At 46.1% G+C, this 23,499-nt stretch overlaps 2 protein-coding genes across 2 annotated transcripts; both read right to left on the bottom strand.

Annotated features, from left to right (window-relative positions):
- Window positions 1-423: 423 nt before the first annotated feature.
- Window positions 424-2,282, bottom strand: LOC123452481 (transcription factor JUNGBRUNNEN 1-like). Its single transcript, XM_045129135.1, has 3 exons — window positions 1,921-2,282; window positions 1,393-1,712; window positions 424-1,270 (listed from the first exon to the last, which is right to left on the bottom strand). The coding sequence occupies exons 1-3, from the start codon at window positions 2,153-2,155 to the stop codon at window positions 782-784; spliced, it is 1,044 nt and encodes a 347-aa protein (XP_044985070.1). The 5' UTR covers window positions 2,156-2,282; the 3' UTR covers window positions 424-781.
- A 14,953-nt stretch (window positions 2,283-17,235) lies between these two features.
- On the bottom strand, window positions 17,236-18,616 carry LOC123452482 (transcription factor JUNGBRUNNEN 1-like). The gene is made up of 3 exons (XM_045129136.1): window positions 18,247-18,616; window positions 17,834-18,129; window positions 17,236-17,727 (listed from the first exon to the last, which is right to left on the bottom strand). The coding sequence occupies exons 1-3, from the start codon at window positions 18,497-18,499 to the stop codon at window positions 17,236-17,238; spliced, it is 1,041 nt and encodes a 346-aa protein (XP_044985071.1). The 5' UTR covers window positions 18,500-18,616.
- Between the last annotated feature and the right edge of the window lie 4,883 nt (window positions 18,617-23,499).

The raw sequence follows: 23,499 nt of genomic DNA, 5'->3' as shown, positions 1-23,499 counted from the left end.
TCCGTATATGGTCTTGTAGTAAAATCTCTAAAAAGACTTATATTTAGGAACAGAGGAAGTAGCAGATATTCAGTTTGCTTCCTGGGCCCATATGCTCCTGCTTGCCAAGAATACTTTTACAGACTCAAATAAAATCTGAAAAACATTATACATATACATCCGACAAAAAAACATTAGACATATACATGTTCGTGTCCTCTGGCTGTCTGCAAAAGTTTATATGAACAAAAACCCAAGTATTGAGACCCGTGCTAAACAAAGTTGAGTGCCAATGTTCACCGCCTTCTTAGAGCTTTGAACTTCATCTCTTTAATAGATCCTTTTTGCATGAAGATTTTCACGAACAAATCAAACACTAACAGGAATGTGCGCACAATAAAAAAAACGAAGTTTCTATTTTGTTGTTCATTTGTTTCGATTTTACTGTCCAATCAGCAACATCAAGTTACTTGTGCATATCTGAGTGACCAGAACAAGGTACAAAAATGATCACACATGACTGGCTCAATTAAACAGACGCCTGGGGCAAATATTCATATGGCACTATTACTATGTTACACACAAAACTCAAATTATGTATCACAGACACACGTGATTTACACATCAATTAGATCAGATCATAGCGAAGCTCTTCTGACCAGGCCTCAGCACTCTGTGGTGCGGGCCCTACATGTCAGATCCTCACTTGACAGCGTCAGTTCTAGCGTGTCGGCGAATTATGTATGTCTACCCTGAAACAACTCCGAAGACGTATGGAGCTCGGCCCTCAGTTCCCTGCCGATCAGCCGTATGATCTGTAGTCGTAAAACCCTGCGGTGTCGGTGACCTCCATCATCCTGGCGATCTCCTCCAAGTACCCCTCCACCTTGTAGAACTCGTTGGCGGCGACGGCGTGGCTATGGTCATTCTGGTGGAAGGAGGCGGCCGTCGACAGTGTATCATGTGGCTTCTCCTCCGGCGCCGGCGCGGCGGGTGCAGCGTTCCATTGCCCCTGGAACTGCTGGTGGTGCACGGTGTCCCTGTAGAAGAAGTTGTTGCCGTTTACTGCGTCCATCTGGTTGACGTACTGCTGCTGGGGGATGCATGGGGCGGCGGGTGCCGGAGCCTGCAGGCAGTTCATGTACTCGTCGCCGACCTCCGACGACCCGAAGCTCCCCGTGTTGGAGCTGGAGTCGGCGGCGGACATCGCCGGCGCCGGCCTCCACGGCTGCTGCTGCTGCTTCCGGTAGGTGATGGTCCTCCTGAAGATCCGGCAAATGGTCCACACCTCCTGCATTTTCAGGTCACACGTCAGAGGGTCAGTAACGTTGCACTTGCACCGCGTCACGTCACACGTGACCGGGCACCGTGACTTTGCGTGGAAATGGAATGCACGCGTCGACCAGCACTTACGGCTTCCTGCATGCTCGGGGAGGCGTTGGCGGCCGGAGCGGCGGCGGCCGGCGGGAGGCGGAACTCGTGCATCATCCAATCGGTCTTGGTGCCCTTGCCGGCGCTGCCGCGGTAGTAGACGAGGGACTTCTTCAGCCCGATGGACACGCCGGAGCCGGAGCCGGAGCCGGCGGCGGCTGGGGAGTAGATCGGCCGGTCGATGCCGGTGGCCTTCCAGAAGCCGGAGCCGGTGACCCGGTTAGGCCGGATGCTGTTCCGGTACTTCCTTCCTCTCAGGCAGAAGAAGTACCACTCTTTCTCACCACCAACCGTGCTCGCCTCTGCATGATTTTACAAGTGGATGATCACAGTCTGTCAGACAAGAAGAGGCTTGCTCCAGAAAAGAAATTTGATTCGCCATGGACTAGTTTGTGCATCAAAACTAGCGAAACTGATGAGAAGTACACTACATATTTACGAACAACAAGATCAACTAATCTGCATGAGCAACTGAGCATGATGCAAATGAACATGGTACTTGGTACTTACTGGGGAGATCCCATGGGTCGTGCTTGTAGATGTCCATCTCCCGGATGACCTCGATCCTGAGCGACTTCCTGGCCACCTTCCGCCGGAGGTAGAAGGTGACCAGCTCCTCGTCGGTGGGGTGGAACCGGTACCCCGGCAGCACCACGTCCTCCTCCTCCTCCTCCTCGTCTCCGGGGCCGCCCAGCACCACCTCCCCGTCGCTCGTCGCCTTCTCCATCTTCGCCTCGGGCACCATCGCGGATCGATCAATCTTAGCTATCTAGCTAAGCTCCTCTTGTGATGTGATCTTGCCTTTGTTCTCGTTGATTTATACGTCCAACTTGCTGCTGCTTCTTCGCTGCGTAGTTCTTCTACACTTGTATGGATCTTCTTCTCGTGTTGCGCATATGCGTTGTGTATATATACATATGAAGCTCTCGGTGGCCTTGGAGTTAAGTAGGTGAGGTGGCGACAGGCGAGGGCTCTGCAAGAAGTTAAGGAGGTGACATAATTCCGGTCTAAATCGCTTGGTTTGACTACTGTCACCACACCCGATCTTGACGAATCTTTCTTCACAGCAGCAGCTTCTGGTTTACTGGCTAGCTATAGCTGTGCTTGCATACATGTGTTACCCTCAATTTGTCTCTGCTCATGGGAAAGCACAGGTTAAACTGCATGCAAGAAGAGTAGCCGGACACGCCCCGGCCGATCGAGTCACCGCGTGTGCGCAGCATAGTTTAGTAGAGAAACTGATTAATCAAAGGGCATGAGCTCATACATATGAGCACATAGCTAGCTAGCCCTTGACTGAGTCCCTGCACAAAGAGAAAGGAATATGTTAGTCGGTTTTGTCCCCGAGATCTAGAGACAGAGAGAGGGAGATCTTAGTTTGCACGACTTCTACCTTTGCAATGACGCACACGATGTGCTAAGTAATGCTAATAACAAGTTGGAAAAAAAGTAATGCTAACCACTTCTTCCTTCCTGCACTGGGCCAAGGGCCAAGGCACGGATCCACTGTACTGATCTCTGACTTGGTTTAAAGGATGTGTTCAGTTTGAGCATGTCAACTGAGGAAACGTACGGTACGGAGGTGAATCGGGCAACGAGGGCACTCCGGTGGATCGGAGTAGAGGAGCAAAGTAGATTAAAGTAGCTAGGATCAAAAGTAAAGTGGGTTGTTGGAGTAAGTCGTTTTGCCTCACACTAAAAAGAGCCGTGGAAGATGGAGAGGATATGTATGTGGGTGTTGCCTTTGTTGACGGCGGAGCAAATGTGAGCAATGCTGCGGCAACGCGTAGAAAACTAGAGATGGCATGATATTATGTGATATCCTTCCAGAAGGTGCGCTTAACGTCGGTTCTGGCTTCCTATTTACTACAAAGTTTATAGAAGTATACATTAGTTTTTTCCCCTAAGTGCTTCATAAGTTGGACCGAGTTTATAGAAGATATATTAATATTAATTTACAATACCAAATATGTGTGACATGAAAATACATTTCATGATGAATCTAATGGTATATATAATTTGGTATCGTAAATTTTTATGATTATTTCTGTAGACTTGGTAAGATTTCATAAACTTTGCTTAAGATATACTCCCTCCGTCTCAAAATAAGTGACTCAAAAATGACTCAATTTTGTACTAAAGTTAATGCAAATTTGAATCATTTATTTTAGAACGGAGGGAGTAAATTAATAAGCACTATATTTTGACATAGAGGGAGAACAACACAGAGGCACACTCACACTCATATGTTGCCAATCGAAACTGGAAAGTGTATATCCAGTGGCTCTCCCGACATCTTGGTTTTGCATGTATTGTACTCCCTCTGTACTTAAATAATTGTAGTTGGAAAGAATTACACAAATTTGGACAGGTGCATTGATTTTTTTTTTGCGGGGGAGACACTTGCATTGATTACTTACTAGTCATAATACTAAGAGATGACCATTATGGTGTATATACGTCTTATTTGTGAAAGGAAATGCCAGCCTCAATGCATCCACATCCTTGTGTGTGCACAGTCATAATATTATTGCAAAAGATGACATGGAATAGGCCGAAGGACTCCATTTTCAAATTAGAAAAAAAATGACAAGCAAAATATCATCGTAAGGGAAAAAAATTTGGAATTTTCTGCTACCCATTATAGTCTCCTTCCTCATCATCTTAACAATCATGTCATCATGGATCAACATTCACTGCCACGACGGCGCACGAACCAGTAGGCAACACAATACTTACAAAAGAATACCTTTAAGATGAGATCGCAGGAGTCAACAAAGTCTGGATTTGAAGTTATTACCCTTAAAACAGAGCTTAGAGCCAATCAGAAACAATTGACCGACGCAGTACATCCACGCCCACCGATTCAGACAGTAAATTTCTCATAGGAGGAAACATCTGCTCGTCAGCGAATCCACCGATACCGACACCTACCACCGCTCCCGCACAAGCAAAGCCGGACGACGACTCGTGTCTAGGTCGACATACATTTCTCTCACATGGTTCAATTTTTTCTTTAAAAAGGAAAATATGACACGTTCACTTGCTGGAAGACCCAAGCCACGAGGACGTTAAGGCCATCTTTTCTTGGGGCGAAACACATGACACGTCGCCGGTTGCATTCGCGGCCAAGTAACCAAATGGGCATGAGAAAGACAAAGATTAGTCCTGCAGCACAGGGTCTCTGGACTGGACTAAAACGGCCGCACGCTCTCACGGAAAGAAAACGTTGGAGCTTCTTTATCGGGACACGGGGTGAAAGAATGTCGGAACGCTGAAAGCGACGGCGAGGATGCATCCCCGAAGCGCAGCACGCAAAAGAAAAGAGAGAATCTCCCTCATCTAACGGTCGTTTTCTGTGGCCCACGTCGGACCAGGCCAGCCGTCTGCTAGGGCGGGCCCACAATGCAGACATGCGAGGCCCACTCATCTGCATGCATGCATGCATGTACAGTATCATGTATGCCACGTCCGCACCCACGCATGCAGCCACGGGACTAAGCACCGTTTCGTGGAGGCCAAGTACGATTACTGCCGCGGCTAATCCACATACGTATGTATGTACTTGGTCGCGTGTTACCGACTCATCTGGTTGCGTTTTTCTCGATGTGTAATTAACTATCCATCCGTTTCTAAATATAAATCTTTTTAAAGGTTTCATTGGAAAACTACATATATACGGACGTATATAGACATGGATTCACTTATTTTGTTCCGTATATAGTTCCTTAATGAAATATCTAAAAAGACTTATATATAAGAATGGAGGAAGTACTTTCTCCACACTGAGTTACATGTCGCAGAAATAGATATATCTATACGTTCTTTAATTTTAGATATATTCCTTTCTGCGACAAATAATTTCGGACGATGTGAGTAGTTATAGTTATGGATGTAAACCAATTTGTGATTGAATAGTTAATTAGAGTGATCGTCGTATTTCTAATCCATCGGAGTTCAAGCTCTGCTGCTCGTATTTATTTTAAGATTTCTGGCGATGCGTATTTAGTGGGAGGAGATGTTTCCGTCAATGACGAGACGTCTACGATGACTTCATAAATCTCAAGACGATATGTTAGCAACGACCATATCCGCACCAACCATCTAATGACACCACACGAACGACGAGGTTTTTCAACAACAACGTCTTAAGGAAGGGAGCGGTGCTCAAGCGTCGTTGTCACCAGATCCAACCACCACGGCCACAATCTAGGGTTTCATCCTTAATAATCAGATTGAGCAAATCCGAGCAATACCTTCAACAAGGTAATGACGTAAAAAAATATCGCCATTGCCACGTATAACCCACTTGGGTCAGACACATGCTTTCACCCTGGAGCTCAAGACGAGGTGCTCAAGTAGCACTACCATCGAAGTCATTCATGTATTGTCACCACCATTTTCCATGATCCTACCAGACACATGCGACGTGCGTTCGTCGCCGCTTCACAAACACCCCTCTTCTTTAGGCTATCATCCATATTTTTGCATCTCACCACCGAAGTCAAGCACTACATCTGAAGAGATGAACCCTTCCGAAGACATTTCAGTGACTACTGCGCCATCGTGGAGCTGTAGGAGTCGACTGCTCCACAGTGTGCAGTCATCATCACCCGGTCGTCCGACTCTGTATCCCAACCACCAATCTATCTGAATCAGGGCAACCTCCCTAGTTCAACGAAGGATGAGGCCAAGCTGTAGCCAGTGGCGGAGACACGGGGACCAACACCGCCCCCCTAAAATCTAAGATGTCCTGCTAAATTGCTAATTAACGGTGTACAATGAGTGATTATTTGTTGCTTAAAACCTATTTTCCTATGGATTGGCCCTCCCCAAGCTATTTTGACTACATTGCCCTAATCATAATTTTCTGGCTCCGCCATTGGCTGTGGCCAATATAGTCTGACCATCGCGCCGTCCATCTAGCCGCCGACACCACACTAAAAGCCCACAAAACAACACGAATTCCAACTCACAGCGGCCACGAGCTCGACCATGGCTCACAGAGACCCAAATCGCGTCGGTCACCACCATGGCGCTCAGAGCCGCTACACCCAATGTGTGCCTCCGTGCCTCCGCTTAAGGCAGAAGTCCACCTGTCACAGGCCCGACGACGGAGTGAGCAGCTCGGGCTCTGCCCGATCTAGGACACCGTGCCCGCGCTTGGCAACCGCTGCCACCGCTGTGTGCATCCCAGGCCGCCAGCCACACAGATGTGCCGTCGAAAGAGTGGACGGGTAGCCTAGTAACCACCCGTAGATGATCCCCAACCGCAAGCAGGCAACCTCCCAAGGCGATATGAAGCATGTTCCGCCGCCACCGTCTTCTCCTGTTCCTCGCCAAATGAAGAGCACCAGTGACGTCGAGGGAAAGGTCGGAGTGGAAGGAGGCGAGAGATGGGAGGATCCGCCGCCACCAATGTCGACTAGGGGAGGGAGCGACACGGCCCCCTAGCTAGGTATACTCCTAGAGTACTACCTTTGTATCAAAATGTAAGATGTTTTTTGATTTTGCATAGCGCATAAAAAAGGCATTACATTTTTTTACAGATGGAGTATATTCTATTTTATATGAGATTGTTCATTTTTATGATGTAAACCTACCTTGTACCGTGCTTCTTCAGGTCTTGACTTTTACTCCCTCCGTGTGAAGTATGCATATTCATTTTAGAGTGCATATTCATTCATTTTGTTTCGTGTGAAGTATGCATAAAAACATCTAAACAGACTTATATTTATAAACAAAAGGAATACGTATTTTTGTATCAACACAAATAAGTGCATGTACGTTGGGTATCATACATTTGGCTAGTTGGCTACAACATAACTCACGGATGTGTGGGGATCCACGTATGCCCCCGCGGATAGAACATTTCTAGCGCTACGTGCACACCATAAGTCTTGACTAGCTAAACCGTATAGTACACCGGCAGCGTTTTCCTGTCCATGGTCATACACCACCAACCGGGTGTCTTGTGCAAAGTTTTTACAAGGTCCGATTTCCACTCAGATTTTTAACTAGAGAATTCAGTCAAACACATCTTAAACTAGAGAATTCAGTCAAACACCCCTCCATCTTCCGCTGGCCCGCCTTGCTTGAGCGACTCCTCTTAATCCTGAGAGCCAGCCATGCGTGTGACATTGTTCTCTTCTCCGATGCACATCATTCAACAAGAGCGACCTTCCCGCAGCCCCTTCCATGCATAAACCCATGGCGGCCATTAGCGGGACCCTTCCCATTTAGCGTGCCATGCCTTGACCCCGATCGCCGAAGGAACTAAAGTTAGCCACCTCCAATAGATAACTTTTGTCTTCATCTTCTCCATCTCTGGTGACTGATCGTTCATTGTCGTGTTGATCTTCCTTGGTGCTCATCGGTGGGGCTACCTAGCGGGTTGCTGTTGTCGGTTGGTTATACGCTAGCCATGTGAGTTTGTTGGTTTTGCATCTCCAAACCTGCCTTCCCGGGGGCCTAATATAAAAGTAGGGACAGGGCAAAAAATGTATGGATCACTCTGTTGTGAGATTTGATCAATAGAAGAGAAATCCTAACTATATTGGTTCTACTCCGTCACTGGCAACACGTTACCCTAGTGACATTTAAGAGCAATAGGGAGAGGGTTGGACTTGTTTATTTTGCTAAAAATCCCCAAAAATAAGGAATAGGGTGGAGAGTAGGGGATGGTTGAGTTGTTTATTTTTACTGAAAATCCCTAAAATCAGCCGGTACATCATTGTAACAACGTTGTTTCAGTTATTCGCAACAGGTGCTACGCTAACAAATTTGGCATAGAAAAACGAAAAAGCGAGATTTAGACCCTGTTTGGAACCATAATAGATTATAATAATTTGGATTATGAAGATAGATTATATAATTTGGTTTATAAAAATAATCTAGATGGACATGTTTGGAGGTCAGATTATATAAACTGTAATCCAGATTTTACATTGCATAATGCCCTTTTTGCCCTCTGTTTTTTTTAAAAGAGGAGGGTGGCGGTGGTAGGAATGTAATTGTCTCCAACTTTACAAGGATAATGGGTCATTAGCAATCCATAATCTGATTTTAGCTGGTATAGAGTAGATTATGAGTTTTTAATAATCTATCCATCTAGTTTTTATAATCTACACTATAAGCTGTCCTGTTTGGAGACAGAATAGATTATAAAAACTGGATTATATAATCTGAATGGTTCCAAACAGGGCCATAGTGTACTTGTAAAAAAAAGCTGTAAGATTTTCACAATCGAATTATATACTGTAATTATTAAACGGTGTCATTTATTTACACTGACAAATAAACTACTTCAATCTAGCGACAATTGGCAAGAAAGAATATTATCCACATCGTCCGTCTAAATCTTACATGCTAGGCCGCAGTGAAAACTGAAAAATACAGTGACATGACATCCCCGTTTGACTTACATGGCCACGCAGAACAACATCCATATGACCAGTACTGCACATGACCATGACCTACCTTTGGCACCCGATTCGTTTCTTCTCGGAAGGTGCCGTTAACAAATTAAAAACTTTACCCGCCAAAAAAAACCAATTTAAAACTCTGGAAGCTATGGAAATTCGACCGTTTCCCATGGACACACACATCACCACCAGTACATCCACCAGTAATAACACTACTACGGCACCAACAACATTTCTCCCACCGACTGTCTATTTGCAGAAGAAAGCCCCATCTCACCGTCATCCTTCTCAATCTTGTGAGGGAGACAAAAACGACACCTTTGAACGGCTCTTTGTCCTCTGGTCAAGATACGATGTCGTATCGATACTCCACTTCTCAACACAAAAAACAAAACTGGCACGGGAGAAAGGGACGCCCGCTGTGAGTTTCTTACTGGGTGCTGCACTGCATACTAGTCACGATCATGCCTGTTTGTATAGGCACAACTAATAAAAGTCACTCACTGTTTATGTTTGATTTTTTTTTTGCGAATTATGTTTGAGATTTTTTTAAAAAGGAGGTTAAACCCCAGCCTCTGCATCAATCAATGAATGCAGTCATTTTCATTAATTATATTTCATAAATGTCTGACAAGAATATACATCAATCCATCCCAAGTCACCACAGGTGCCCGAAATACTATACTCCTGGTAACCCCTCGCGTCGCCTCCCCTGGGCGACGCTAGGGTCCCCTGAACCCTAGCACCGCAGGCCGCCCCTCGCGCCTCCTCCTGCCGCCGCTGCCGTCGGCGTGGGCCGTGGTGGCGGCAGCCCCGGTGCCGAAGGCACCAGGGCGGGTAGTTGTCGCGGGATCCCATCTGAGGCGGCAGGGGCACCTCACGTGGGAGTCCGAGGGCGGCAGCTAGGGCGGCGGTCCTATGCTACGCGGCGCTGGCCAAAGCTTCATGTCCGACGGAGCGGCGGCCCTGAAGGACGGCGGTGGTGGCAGTGCTCCTTCCGGCGGGGTTGGCTGATCTGTATGGAGATGGTGGCGACGGTGGCTGCGGATCCAACGCTCCGATCGGATCCGTCGCGGCGTGGGTTTGCGCCGACCGGCGGCGCGTGAAGGGACTGGTGAGCGGATGAAGGTTCTCTGCCGGAGTACCGACGATGGTGTACGTCTTCATGGCGAGGCTCCGCGCAGTTCCAGCCAGCCGCGAGGCTCCGGTGAAAATCGTGCCTGACTGCTATCTTGGCGGACCATGGCGGCGTCTCGAACGTTGTTCCCTTCTCGAGGCATCATCGTTGCAGGTCACATCAACTTGACCGGGATGTTCCGGGGGAAACCCTAGATCTGGGTCTACCGGATCGGACGATGACGACGCTTTCGGTGTCATTCTCCCTCCTGAGGGCATCGTTTTGGAGCAAGTGCTGGCTGGAGGGGACAAGAGGAAGAGCGGTGTTACATTCACCGCAAGGCCGATGGCGGATCCCGGTGGCATGGTGCTGCGGAGTTTCACCGACGGACGCGTGTGGATGAATACGTGCAGGATGGTGGAGCTGCCTGGCACCGTGGTGGCGTCGACGGTAGGCCTGACAAGGTCGATGCATCAGTACCAGCTCTGGAGATGGGTTGGTGGAAGACGGCGGCGACGGCCTGTGTGCCGGACCGGTTTGGACCCAGTCCCGGTATGTGGCTGGGTTGAGGCATCCGGCTTTAGATGTTAGGGTTTGGTGCGATGTCTGTTTGGTATTTGGCTCAGACATTCGGCACACCTTCATCATGGGGATAGGAGTAGAGGCATGTGTTGCCAAGATGGTGGCTTCAGGCTTACTGATGTATTGCTTTGTAAGGTTTGAGAATAACTAATAAAATGGCTGCATGCATCGTCCAGATGCAGAGGCGGGGGTATATCCTCCTTTTCTAAAAAAAAAATATATATAATCCTAAGTCACCACTCACACCTACAAACTCGATAATGTGGAGTGCTCTCACTCTCCATATCTAAAACTGGTGTCGTCGCCAATCGACCCACATAACGCATCGGGGCCAACAGTTGGTGTAGCAAACCTAAAGCGCACATCACTTGCACACGTTTTAGAAGCCACCATCATCATCGGACCATTGACCCATCTTCAAGAGAGAGATCTGTATCCTCCTTGCTAGCTCGGACATCTGTCGACGCCACCACGGCCCCCAACAACATCACCACCCTGTGCTCATCCGTCCAGACATGAAGACTTTGGAAGAACTGTTGTGCGTAGCACCTGCCAACCAGACATGACTCAGCGTAGCACCTGTCGGCCATGCATGACTTGAAAACTCCACCAAAGCTCCGTACAAGACAAAGCCCCTCCACCTCTTGCATCTGTCATCCAGCGCTGCTCCACAAACGATGCTTCCAAGAGAGAAACGACACCGCAGTACCGCCATAGTCTAATCTGGAAGACCAGATCCTAGGGTTTCCACCCAAAGCAGTGCCCACCATCAGCAACCGTCAAGGACCCACACAATACCCACCACCACCCAGCCCTCAAAGAGACGCCTTCAGGAAGGTCAGGATGTCAAAGATGCCGCTGCCGCCCACCAAAGTTAGGGTTTTCACCTGATAGGCAGGTAGGGGGGAAGTGGAGGAGCAGACGGAGACCGACGTCTCCAAAAAGAAAAGCGGCGCCCTTGAGCGTCATCGTCGGTGCAGCCGGCCGAGGCCGACCAAGGGTTTTCCCCCAATCTGGATCTCCTCCAGCAGCTTTACCCACGGCTGCCGGCGAGGGTCCCAGCAAGCCACACCGGCACCGCCAGGAACCCACAGGAGAGAAGCACACCGATTAGGGCCAGAGGACAACGACCAGATCAGACGCCGCCGGCCACCAGAGCAGCCACGCCATGCCCTGGTCCACTAAAGATCCGTCGGTAGTCCGACCAGACAACCAACACCACACCAACCCCGTCGCTCGCCGCAGCACGAAAGGGCCTCGTCGAGAGGACCGCTGCCCCAGATCCAATCGCTCTCCAACACAAGGCGGGGCAGCAAAGGCCCCTCCGCCGTAGTCCTCGGCTACGCCACGGGCTTGCCCGACGCCAGCCTCATGCGTCGGCGTGGGAGGGAGGGAGGGAGAGGAGGTGGCTACGCATGTGGTGGGAGGGGGGGGGGGGGGGGGGGTCGCCCCCGAGTGGCCCGAGAGCGCTGGACTTTGGGATGGATGTGATGACTGAGTAAACTAGGTAGTGTGAATTCTCAACTGAAAGCAGCATATTACCGCCTCGTTTTTGTCATAATAAGCAACACTTGTCACCTTTTTTAGGTTAGTGTCTAGTGGGGTTATTGACACTTTGACAGTATCTGTCGGCCGACCGTGACAGTTTATCAAGCGCAGGAGTCTTTCCAAGATTGCGCTGCTAAAACACTGTAGATTAGCTTAATCGGTCCATGCTAATCCCTAGTTGACGTTTTATAGTTCGACTGTGCATTCAAAAAATGGGAACCAGATTAGGTTTGTTGCAATTTTTGTTTATATTATGTACTGACCAGAGACATGTGTTATCTATTTTTCTGGGATGTGATATTTTCATGCTAGCTACTCCCTCCATAGGGGTGGATTAACGAGCTACTCTGATCGTTAAGCTCGTGCTCATTGAGGTTCGACTCGTTGGGCTTGTTAAGATTAACGAGCAGAAAACCCTGCTTGGCTCGACTCGTTTGAAACTCGTTAAGCTCGTGAGCACTTGCAAGTGTTCATTAACAGATTTTGATGGTGACCATCTATATGATAAATGTGTAGATGTGGTTTTCAAGAAGAAAAGATGATGCCTACGTACAAAAGGAATTCACTAGTTTCTTACTTCCTATATACTCCCTCTGTAAATTAATATATATAAGAGTGTTTAGATAACTAAAACGGTGATCTAAACACTTTTATATTAGTTTACGGAGGGAGTAGATTAGATTGAATAGATGGAATGAGGTGGTACGTAAATTTTGTCACGTAAGATAAAAATATGTTGTATTGTTACTAATGAGCTTAACGAGCTACTCGTGAAACTTGTTAGCTCGTTCGTTAAGCTCTTTAAGCTTAATGAGCTGAAATCGACGATTGGTTCGGTTCATTAAGAAGCGAGCCACGAGCTTAACGAGCCGAACTATCGAGCCCCCATTAAGCTCACGAGCTACGAGCTTTTGGTCAAGCCCTATCCCTTCATTTTTAAATATTTGTCTTTTTAAAGATTCAACTATGAACTACATACATAATAAAATGAGTGAACTTACACTTTAAATTATGTCTATAAACATCCGTATGTAGTTCGTAGTGTAATATCTAAAAAGACAAATATTTTGAAACGAAGGGCGTAGATTAGGTCAAATGTATTTTTTTTTCTGTCACGTAGCACAGTGCCTAGAGACAAGTATCATCTATTTTTTGGGATGTGATATCAAGGCTCTAGAATCGTTTTGCTACATTTCAGACTGAAACATCATATCTATTTTCTAAGCACGTTGCTTTTTATCCTGGCCACAGATATGATGTTTGGTGAGCTTTGAAATTTATATGTTTTTTCTTCAGATTTTTTTTTATGGGAGAAGTTATACAAAAATTATGTCCCGGCCTATTACTATTCAGAGTTTCAGACGACTACCGAGTAGCAAAATCGCAAATGTGTTAGATATCTGGTTACTATTTCTGAGATGGACTCAGATTTTCTTTATAATATTCTGATGCTTGTGGAATTCTATGAAACACACCTCCCCTCTGAACCATACGTATACATCAGTAGAAGTTGAATTGCTTACCACGTTCAGTACATAAGTTTCTTGTATTTTGTCATGAAACAGTACAGTGGGTCAACCTTTAGGCCCTATTCGTCCAACTAACTTATAGGAAAAACGAAGCAAAAATCAGGGCCAATGAACTCAACATGAAAAGACAGAAAATGTACATTTGCGCCAAATAATTCACTGAAGACTTTAGTTCTGAGATTAGAGACACTCACAATTCACAAATACAGCGTAGTAATGCTGCTCCAGTGATGACCCGTGACTTATTATTACAACTTATATGACATGGAAACGTTCAAAACGTTTAGGATTATTCTCTCTTGATTCCAACCATTACACAGGAAGGCAGCTGAAGTTCGATACGATCGACAAGGTCAAGCAGCCACAATCCATTCCAACCATCGCGTTCGAGGTTCAGTGGCAGAATTGTTCCTTTCAGGTTGCCGTGCAGTATCTTTCCATGAGCAGTATCCTGCCACAGGGGAACCAAGGGCCAATGGAAATGTGAGATAACTATGTGCCTGTTTACAGGTTTGCTCAAGCTAAAATCCTCATCGCTGTCAGTCGTTTTATGCTCGCATGTTATGTTGCTTGTTTCTTGTCATTTCTTCGCGAGTATAGTGGTGGGAACTAGGCTGGAAGATGTTGGCTAAGTATTCATGGGCAGCAAATGCAGATGACCACCCAATAGTTCTACTTTTGAAAGGATAAATAGACGTGCGTTGAATATTTTATGCTACTCCCTCCATGAACAGTGAAATCAAAAAAATAGAAAATTGTTAATAAAATTCTAAAACTTTGCAACATATAAGATGGTCAAACTTTATAGGTTCTTACAAGTTTTTATGACAAAATATCATGTAGAGAAACAAACAAGTTTCAGATTTCAGTGCTAAAAGTGCTCAAAATTTGAAGTACTAATTTTTCTTCCTATGTAGAGCTCCTTAAATATTTTTTTTTGCATGAAAACTTGCAAGCACCAAGAAAGTTTGATCATCTTTGATCTTGCAAAGTTTCAGATTTTTTCGAATTTTTTTCTATTTGTTTCGGTGTTACTGTTCATGGAGGGTGTCTAGGCACCCGGGTGCTGAAAATCCACTCTCTTCTTTTATAGAAGGCCATTAGTATGAAAAAATATATATATAAGACCAAAAACAGTAATCAAGGCAAAAATTAATAATGTTTACTCATACTAGCAACGTGTTTAATAGTTGTACTTATGTAGGTATAATGACACTCGGTTACTTCATTACCATTCCTCCCTTGCATGCAAGCGGTGTATTAATGATAATAGTTAACGAAAAGAAAAGTTGACTTGCAAAGCAGTCAATAATTTCTTACCTTGATACCTGTAATAGCGTTTCTTCTACATCTTTCTCAGATTTGATTAGCTGCATGACAGTCATTCGTACACCCTCTTGCTTCACATAGCACATGGAATCATTTTGATCATAGTCCTCTATCCCAGTAATAGCTAACATCTTGATACATGTGATATCTGATTCACATAAGGTCCTTTCCAGATTGTCACAGCCATGGAAATGAAACCTCATATCCCATGGTTCACCTTCATCCAAAGTGCAAGTTCAGTTAACAGCAGGTTGAGTTCAGAGAACTTTCAATTAACATCATATTCCATAAATTGATATAACAAATCATTCACACAAACAGGAAAGTGAACATCAGATTCAGATAACAGACAACATTATATCCAGTTCAGTCAACTGAGCTCATTTGACAATAAATTCAGTTAACAGTAAATATCATTCAGTCCACTGAGCTACAAACCCTAATTCCGAAACTGAACTACAAACCCTAATTCCTAAATTGAGATACAAACCTTAATTCGTAAATTGATATACAAACAGAGGAAATAATATAGCTACACTAACAAAATTACACCAACTGTACAATTACACTGGCATAATCACAAGGGAAAATGAAATGGGGAAGGAAAACACTCACTCCACTCCGCCGAGGCCGGAAGTGAAGCGGTGGCTCTGCACTGGATTGGACTTCTAGACCTGGGCCAATTTGCCGGCCGCCCGTACCCCAATATCGTCGGAGCTTTCATTTAATATGTTGCCATCATCGCCGTGCTCTTATCCGCCGCCGACGGCGGATCGAACGACGCCAACCGTACCAGGGAGCACTGTGGGAGAGCAATGAAGGGTGGAGCGGCCAACAGAATGGGTGATGGAGAGGTCACCGTCGTCCCTACCGTCATCGGCCAAGCCTCCGTCGCCGCCGGTGGCCATGGGGGAAGTGAGCTAGGACGGGAAGGAGGCGTGATGCGATTTGGGATAAGTGTGCTAGGGCGGGAAGGTATGCATATTTTACAATTTACCCCTCATATAGTATAGTAGGCTATAACCTACAATGTTGCGGAAAATGCTTTTGAAGACCAAACTCCATGAAGGCCTCCAAATGCCAAATTCAAATTTTATGAAAATTCATATTTTAACATTTCCAAAAATTCTGAAAAAAATACATAGATAGATGAAGGTATAATACACGAGTTTGTAAATTTTCAGGACTAAATATGTTGAAGTGAGGGATGTGCAAAAAAAGACAAATTTAAGGTTTTTTAAGACATGACTACTCATTCATTTAGACCATGAATTTGTCTTTTTTGTACAGGTCGCGTCTCAAAGTATTTCGGCCTGAATTTTTACATACACACCGATCACACCCTTGTTTAGTTGTACAATTTCATTATGATTTTTCTTGAAACCAAATTTTTTAAATTTTGGATTTTTCAAAAATCCGTGCTTCGTGAAGGCCGAGAGCCAAAACACTATTCTCATAATGTTTCTACTAGACTAATAAGTAGGCAAAATGTGTTTTACTCTTGAGCTTTATAGTGTTACCAAAGTTGTCGGGTCCAACGTCGGCAAGTGAGGCGGTAAGACCGGCCCTTCTGGGTTCGGCAAACTCACGGAAGCCTATGGAGCCAAGCCGTGGAGGGACCGGTCTCATTTACATGAAAAATAAAAACAGATGCAACCACATAAGCACACGCGCGTGTTAAACTATTATCGGAAATGATTTGCGTACGACGATGCATGTCCGAAGCACGTACGACGATGCATCCGCATCGTGAGCTAGCTAACCCACTGAAAGACATACGGCTTGATTTGATGGTCGTACGTGATTCGGATGAGAATCGTCGTACGTGTAGCACTGCTCAACTATTATATCCAACGGCTATAAAAGATAAATGAGACATAACTAAAATTGAGCTAGATGAGTTCTAGCAAAACCGTTATATTTATAGAAATTATGTATATATTAGGATTTTCATGGGATTTTTTGGAGCCATTTTGTTTGTATGAAAGGATTCCTATTCCTATGCAGGATAGAAACCACCTCTACATTTCAAAAGGCAAAGAACATAAGCCTGGCTCAATGAAAAAATTACTATCCTATATTTCAAATGACATCTATTTTCCTACAGTAATTGAGATGCATGTCATCTCACTTTTTATGACTTTTCTATTCACATACTCCTTCCGTTCCAAAATAAGTGTCTTAACTTTATACTAACTTTAATACAAAGTTGTATTAAGCTTGAGACACTTATTTTGACACAGAGGAACTATGACATTTATAGGAGACCGTAACTCGGCCCTCAATTCCCTGCCGATCAACAGTATGATCTAAAGTCGTAGAACCCTGCAGGATCAGTGACCTCCATCAGCCTAGCGATCTCCTCCAAGTAGGCCTCGACCTTGTCGAAATCGTTAGCGGCGACGGCGAGGCTATGGTCATTCTGGTGGAAGGTGACGGCCGTCGACGGTGGATTCTGCGGTTTCTGCTCGGGCACCGGCGCGGCGGGTGCAGCGTTCCATTGCCCCTGAAATTGCTGGTGCTGCATGGTGTCACTGTAGAAGAACTCGTTGCCGCTGTCCACCGTGCCCGTCTGAGTGACGTACTGGTGCTGCTGGTGGATGAACGGAGCAGCGGCTGCGGGAGCCTGCAGGCAGTTCATGTACTCGTCGCTGACCTCCGACGACTCGAAGCTCCCTGTGTTGGAGCTGGAGTCGGCGGCGGACACCGCCGGTGCCGGCCTCCACGGCTGCTGCTGCTTCCGGTAGGTGATGGTCCTCCTGAAGATCCTGCAGATGGTCCACACCTCCTGCACATTTTCAGGTCATACGTCAGAGGGTCAACATCACACGTACGTGCCACGGTCAGTGACTTTCTGTGGAAATGGAATGCGCGCGTGGACGTGGACGACTTACGGCTTCCTGCATGCTCGGGGAGGAGTTTGTGGCCGCGGCTTCGGCCGGCGGGAGGCGGAACTCGTGCATCATCCAGTCGGTCTTGGTGCCCTTGCCGGCGCTGCCGCGGTAGTAGACGAGGGACTTCTTCAGCCCGATCGATACGCCGGAGCCGGAGCCGTAGATCGGCCGGTCGATGCCGGTGGCCTTCCAGAAGCCGGAGCCGGTGACCCGGTTGGGCCGGATGCTGTTGCGGTACTTCCTCCCTCTCAGGCAGAAGAAGTACCACTCTTTCTCCCCACCAACCGTGCTCGCCTCTGCATGATTTGTCACACTATATCAGATAAAAAGTCTTGTTCCACAAAAGAAACTCTACTTGATTATCAAGCCCTGGGGCATGATGATGCATGGAGAGAAATTAAGAAATAACTTACTGGGGAGATCCCACGGGTCATGCTTGTAGATATCCATCTCCCGGATGACCTCGATCCTGAGGGACTTCCTGGCCACCTTCCGCCGGAGGTAGAAGGTGACGAGCTCCTCGTCGGTGGGGTGGAACCGGTACCCCGGCAGCACCACGTCCTCCTCCTCCTCCTCGTCTCCGGCGCCGCCCAGCACCACCTCCCCGTCACTCGTCGCCTTCTCCATCTCCAACTCCATGGCGCTCATCTTGGCCTTGGCCACCATCCTGGATCGGTCAATCTTAGCTAGCTAGCTAAGACCCCAAAAGAAAGGCTATCTCGTAAAGCTCCTCTTAGGATCTTGCTTTTGTTCTCCTTTATACGTCTTGCTTGCTACTGCTAGTAATGCTTCTATGGATCTTCTTCCTTGTATTGCGCATATGGGCTGTATATATAGGAAGCTCTTGGTGGCCTTGGAGTTTTAGGACTATATATAAATGAGCCGGTCGAGAGCTCTGCAAGAAGTTAAGGATGTGACATAGTTCCGGTCCAAGTCGTTGGGTCGGACTTCTCTCGCCACACTCGATCTTGACGAATCTTCTTCACACCAACTCTCGCAGCTTCTTGGTTACTCGCTATAGCCCTGCTTGCATTGCATGTGTTACCCTGCAGGGGGTAGCATTTTCGCTGGAGTTTTTCTTAAAGGAGGAAGACCCCATGCAACCACTTTATTGATTATTCATAAAAGACCTTACAAAGCAATACAACAATGAATGTGAGGCCAACGTCTAGGTAACTTCTATCGTTACTCATATTCAGTTGATGAAGGGATGCTGATAGTTAGGGCCTAATATCAAACGGATCTCACAGCCAAGCCTATAAGACCTGAGGCCCAAACCAAGCCACTTGTCGAGTATGGGGCGCCCACCGGTCTCACGGAAACATAGAGGCCGCCGCTGCCACCTGCCATCAATTTATCTTCAGAGTTATACTGACGCATCAACCTTACCCGGCCTAGCTGTCATCGGTGCTACAACGACGCCAAACAACACCATCATCCTGCGCTCGTCCATCAACACACGCCCAACAACGAGACCCCGCTGCTCCATGCCGCTGAGACTCGCCGTTGTCGACGTGTCAGATGCAACGCCGCTCCTCCTTCGCGAACACCACCTGCAGCCACTGGTCTCATCCCCTCCACATGTAGATCTTCAATACTCCCAACCGAGCTCCAAGGCCCCTGACGATACCTCCAGGAAGGTCACGATGCGAACAGCACCACTGCCGCCAAATCCAAAGAGGATTGAAGATTTTCACCAGCATGAGATCGGGGTGGGTAAGTTGGGCCCTCAACTGTGCCTTCACGAAGGAAAGTAGCACCCATTAACGACGCGCCATCGGGACGGACAAACCGGCCAAGTTTCCTTTGGACCCAAGGTACGTACCAGGTCTCACCATCATCGGAGCCTGCAGCCGCAAACCATTGGTACAACGAGAGAGGCAGCAAGAGAAAGGGGACCTCCAGATCTGCCGCCGCAGCCGCCCTGGCTGCCACTGGGTCACCGGCCGACCGCCACACCGCCACACTCCAGATGGAGGCCGCCGTGGGCTAGATCGGTGCCTCCGCCATCAATCGGGGACTCATCCTTTAGAACGGAGATCCAGCTCATCCCAAGCCCGGCATTTTCGCTGGAATGAATTACAGAAATCATCGACATTAAGTGTTGGGTTGCATAAACGATAATTTTATGCCAAAAACTACTAATTCCGAGGCTGATATCTTACAAATGCTTTGGCCCATTTGATGATGATTATGACAGGTGGAGCCCACTTTTGTTGACGTGGTGTAACGGTTCGGAATAACATTGTTAGACTTTTGTTCTTACGAAAACTCCTTAAAAAACGAAACATCCAACCACCCTACCTCCGCGGTGGCGCAAACATAAGCAGGAAGCCAGGCCTCTCCCACCGACCCCTTCGGCGTCGGCGTCAGGGCCTGCTCACGTCGTTGGCCCTCCCTCCCCGCCCCGTCGCCCCTCCTTCCCCGGCTTGCTGCCGTATCCAAGCCGGATCCGCCACCTAGTGGTCGATCTCCGAGTCCGAGCGCTCGCCGGTCTGGCTGTTGAGCTCGCTCGACCTCACACGCACGGGCGACATGGACTTCGGCATCAATGTCAGCTCAGAGGAGGAGGTCAACCGCCCAGCGCCATCAACAGTGGGTCGCTCCGTGGTGTCGCTCCACGCCCATCCATCTCCAGCGATGTCCATGTCCGCCGATGCACGACCCAGGCGCCGCCCCTATCCACCTGAGCACGACTACACAGGGTCGGCGACCTACATCTTGGCCGGCAAGACCTCCCCTTCAACCGCAGCACCGGAGGCCCTCAAGCCCGCCCTACCGCATGACCTCCACCCGCTCCTGAAGTGGCCCATCTATGGAGGCTTCAACCATGGTGGCAGGCAGCGCCACACACTAGAGAGGAGGGGGAAGAGTCCTACGATGTGTCACCTCGCGGGCAATGTGACCCATGGCCTACGTGGTGCTGCTCTCCCAAATCCCAATGATCTGAATGCTTTTTTTATTTTTAGTGAAGGGTGGCACTGTAAAATTACAGGAACTATTTTATAAATATAGATTATTCCTCATCTAACGAAGCCTAACATGAGCTGTTATGCCATGTCACCCTTTGCGGGTCGACCCACCTGTCATAATTAAGCTTAAATCGGTCTAAGTCACCAACTAGTGTTTACTGCAAAAATTTAGCCTCGAAATTTGTCATTTTTGACAAAACTATAGAATTTTCGTTTTTGCAACTCTAACCTTCAATTCGATGTTTTCTGTAATTCACTATTTTTTGTTAAAAGGAGGGTTAATCTGTGTGTGCGAATGAGAAAGCTTACTTAGCTTAGTATAACATGCAAAGTGCATGCAACTTGGCGCCCAATCGAGAAGAGTCCCTGCGAGTGTAACAGGTCGACGGGAAAATAATCAAAAGGCATGAGCTCACACATAACCTCGGACTGGGTCCTCTGACAAGAGAGAAAGGAGTATATGCGAACGTATTCGGTTTTGTTGGTGTCAAGGGTTTCAAGGCTCAAGGGTACCGAGATCTTTGGTTGGACGACTTCTTCCCTAATTTCTCTGTGATGACGCATGCGATGCCGCGCTTAAGTGCTAAGCACCACCGGGCTAAGGCACGAATCCACTGTACTCTCTCTGACTTGGCATGATGTTGTGCCCAGTTTGTGCATGTCAACTGAAAAAACCGTATGTACGGAGATGGGACTGGGCAAGGAAAAAAGAAGAAACCTTCGGGGGACAGTCCGGTGGAGTAGGGAAGCAACGTAAAGTATGTTGTTTTTGGTAAGATCAAAAGTAAAGTCGTTTTGCCACACACTAAAAAGAACCGATGAGGGAGAGCAGCAGGATATGTATATATGTTGCCTTTGTTGACGGCGGAGCAAATGTGAGCAATACTGCCATGACACGTATGCATGTGTTATCTTCAAGAAGGTGATCGATTGATGTCGGTTCTGACCAAGTATATATTCTAGTACGCTCCCGTTGCTTTAAAAAAAAAGAGGTAAATGCACCGGTGGTGCTTGAAGTTGCCATGAATGTTTACTTTAGTGCCTGAACTTGAAAAATACATCGAGCTGGTTACATAACTTGGCATAGGTGTGCAAATACGGTTCAAATCTCATCTATATACATCCACAATGCTCACGAGACGTTCCAGTGTGCCATGTGGCCCGCTATCAATGAGTATACGTATGGAAATAGGGCATGTGGCCTAGTTTTTTTAGAAAACCACCTGATTTTTTTTTATAAGTAGGCCCTCCTAGAGAAAGTAAATAAAACTGGTCTGCTAGGAGTTCGAACTTGTGACTTGCAGTTAACATGCAGACATGACTAGCCAATCAAACATTTACACGCCATGTCTTACAAGGATTCATATGTTTTATACACACTATGTGAAACAACATAAATTAAAGGAATTTAATCCAGCAAAATATAGTGTCGGATTTCTGACTCATACATCCGACCAATGGTTATATAGCAACCTCAGATAGTACTCCAACCAAAAGGTCTCATGTTTCTAAAGTATAAGAGTATTTATGATTTAAAATTTTACATGTTACTGTATTTTAAAACATATTCACATAACTTGAAATACTTATGAATTATAAAAATGTTTGTATAATTCAAATATTATTCATGTGAAGATCTGTAATTAAAGGGCGCATTGGGATCCTTTTTTTAAAACACACAAACCTTTATATTCTATATAAAGTTTAAAACAATACAAACATTTTCTTAAAGCATGAAAACTTTAAATACTACATGAATTACAAACATGAAAAAAATTAAACATATATAAGAATTTATTAAAATACACGTAACTTTATGAAATTAATATAATATTTGATTTAAAATTCTAGCACTTTTAAATTTATAAAAATACTATCATAATTATAGTAATTTAATAATGCTTATTTTTGTTAAATTATTATGTATTAATTTTATGAAATCATATGAAAATTATAAATTTATTTTACTTTAATTGTGTCTGTATTATTTACAACAGAAGATTATAATGTATGTAACTTTTTACAAATTTTTGAAATGGAAAAAATTAACACATTAAAAATGGTCCGCACCACGGTCGTTTTACCCACACCAGCACATTATGTTATGAAGAGAAATTATACTTTGTAATATAACATTTTGCGCGTTGGATTGGTATTTGTGGTCGCTATTTGTCCTTAGAGTGCAGGTTCGAATCATTGATCTAGTACTATTTTTCTGAAATAAATTTCTTCGTTTATGTTGATCAGACTTAGTATCTAAAGTACTCCGTATGCAAATATGTTCAATCATGTACATGTGATTTTGTCCAATGGCTAGGCACACCCACAACCGAGCGACACACCCTGGGTTCGAACCCGTGGTTGACCAGTTTTTAATTTTATACAAGTTGTGTTGTTTTTATCCGAAAGGTTTTTGTAAGAGGAAAATTATTCGAGGAGGGTTCCGCAAAAAACTAGGCCCCGCGTCTTTCTTCCCGTCGTCTGATCAATGACAGTGGTCCCCTTACTAGGCTGACGTGCCTCATCAGTGTCATGGATGTATACAAATGCGATTTGAACCGTATTTGCGTGTTCATGCCAAGTTATGAGATCAGTTCGATGTATTTTGCAAGTTCAGGCACTAAAGTGCAAATCCGAGGCAAGTTTAAGCACCAATGGGGTAATTACCTCTAAAAAAACTGTGCCTATTGGTAC

Source organism: Hordeum vulgare, chromosome 5H, assembly GCF_904849725.1.
Source record: "Hordeum vulgare subsp. vulgare chromosome 5H, MorexV3_pseudomolecules_assembly, whole genome shotgun sequence".
In the NCBI taxonomy this organism is placed as follows: Eukaryota; Viridiplantae; Streptophyta; class Magnoliopsida; order Poales; family Poaceae; genus Hordeum; species Hordeum vulgare.
Note: the sequence above shows the minus strand (reverse complement) of the source record. Positions and strands in the feature narration are given on the sequence as shown.

What these genes read in the sequence shown, in the direction of transcription:
- LOC123452482 (XM_045129136.1), bottom strand. Translation starts at nt 18,499, where the DNA reads ATGGTGGCCAAGGCCAAGATGAGCGCCATGGAGTTGGAGATGGAGAAG. An exon ending in TGACCCGTGGGATCTCCCCA is followed by an intron (nt 18,130 to 18,246) that starts GTAAGTTATTTC and finishes CAAATCATGCAG; the next exon opens with AGGCGAGCACGGTTGGTGGG. An exon ending in CCCCGAGCATGCAGGAAGCC is followed by an intron (nt 17,728 to 17,833) that starts GTAAGTCGTCCA and finishes GAAAATGTGCAG; the next exon opens with GAGGTGTGGACCATCTGCAG.
- LOC123452481 (XM_045129135.1), bottom strand. Translation starts at nt 2,155, where the DNA reads ATGGTGCCCGAGGCGAAGATGGAGAAGGCGACGAGCGACGGGGAGGTG. An exon ending in CGACCCATGGGATCTCCCCA is followed by an intron (nt 1,713 to 1,920) that starts GTAAGTACCAAG and finishes AAAATCATGCAG; the next exon opens with AGGCGAGCACGGTTGGTGGT. An exon ending in CCCCGAGCATGCAGGAAGCC is followed by an intron (nt 1,271 to 1,392) that starts GTAAGTGCTGGT and finishes CTGAAAATGCAG; the next exon opens with GAGGTGTGGACCATTTGCCG.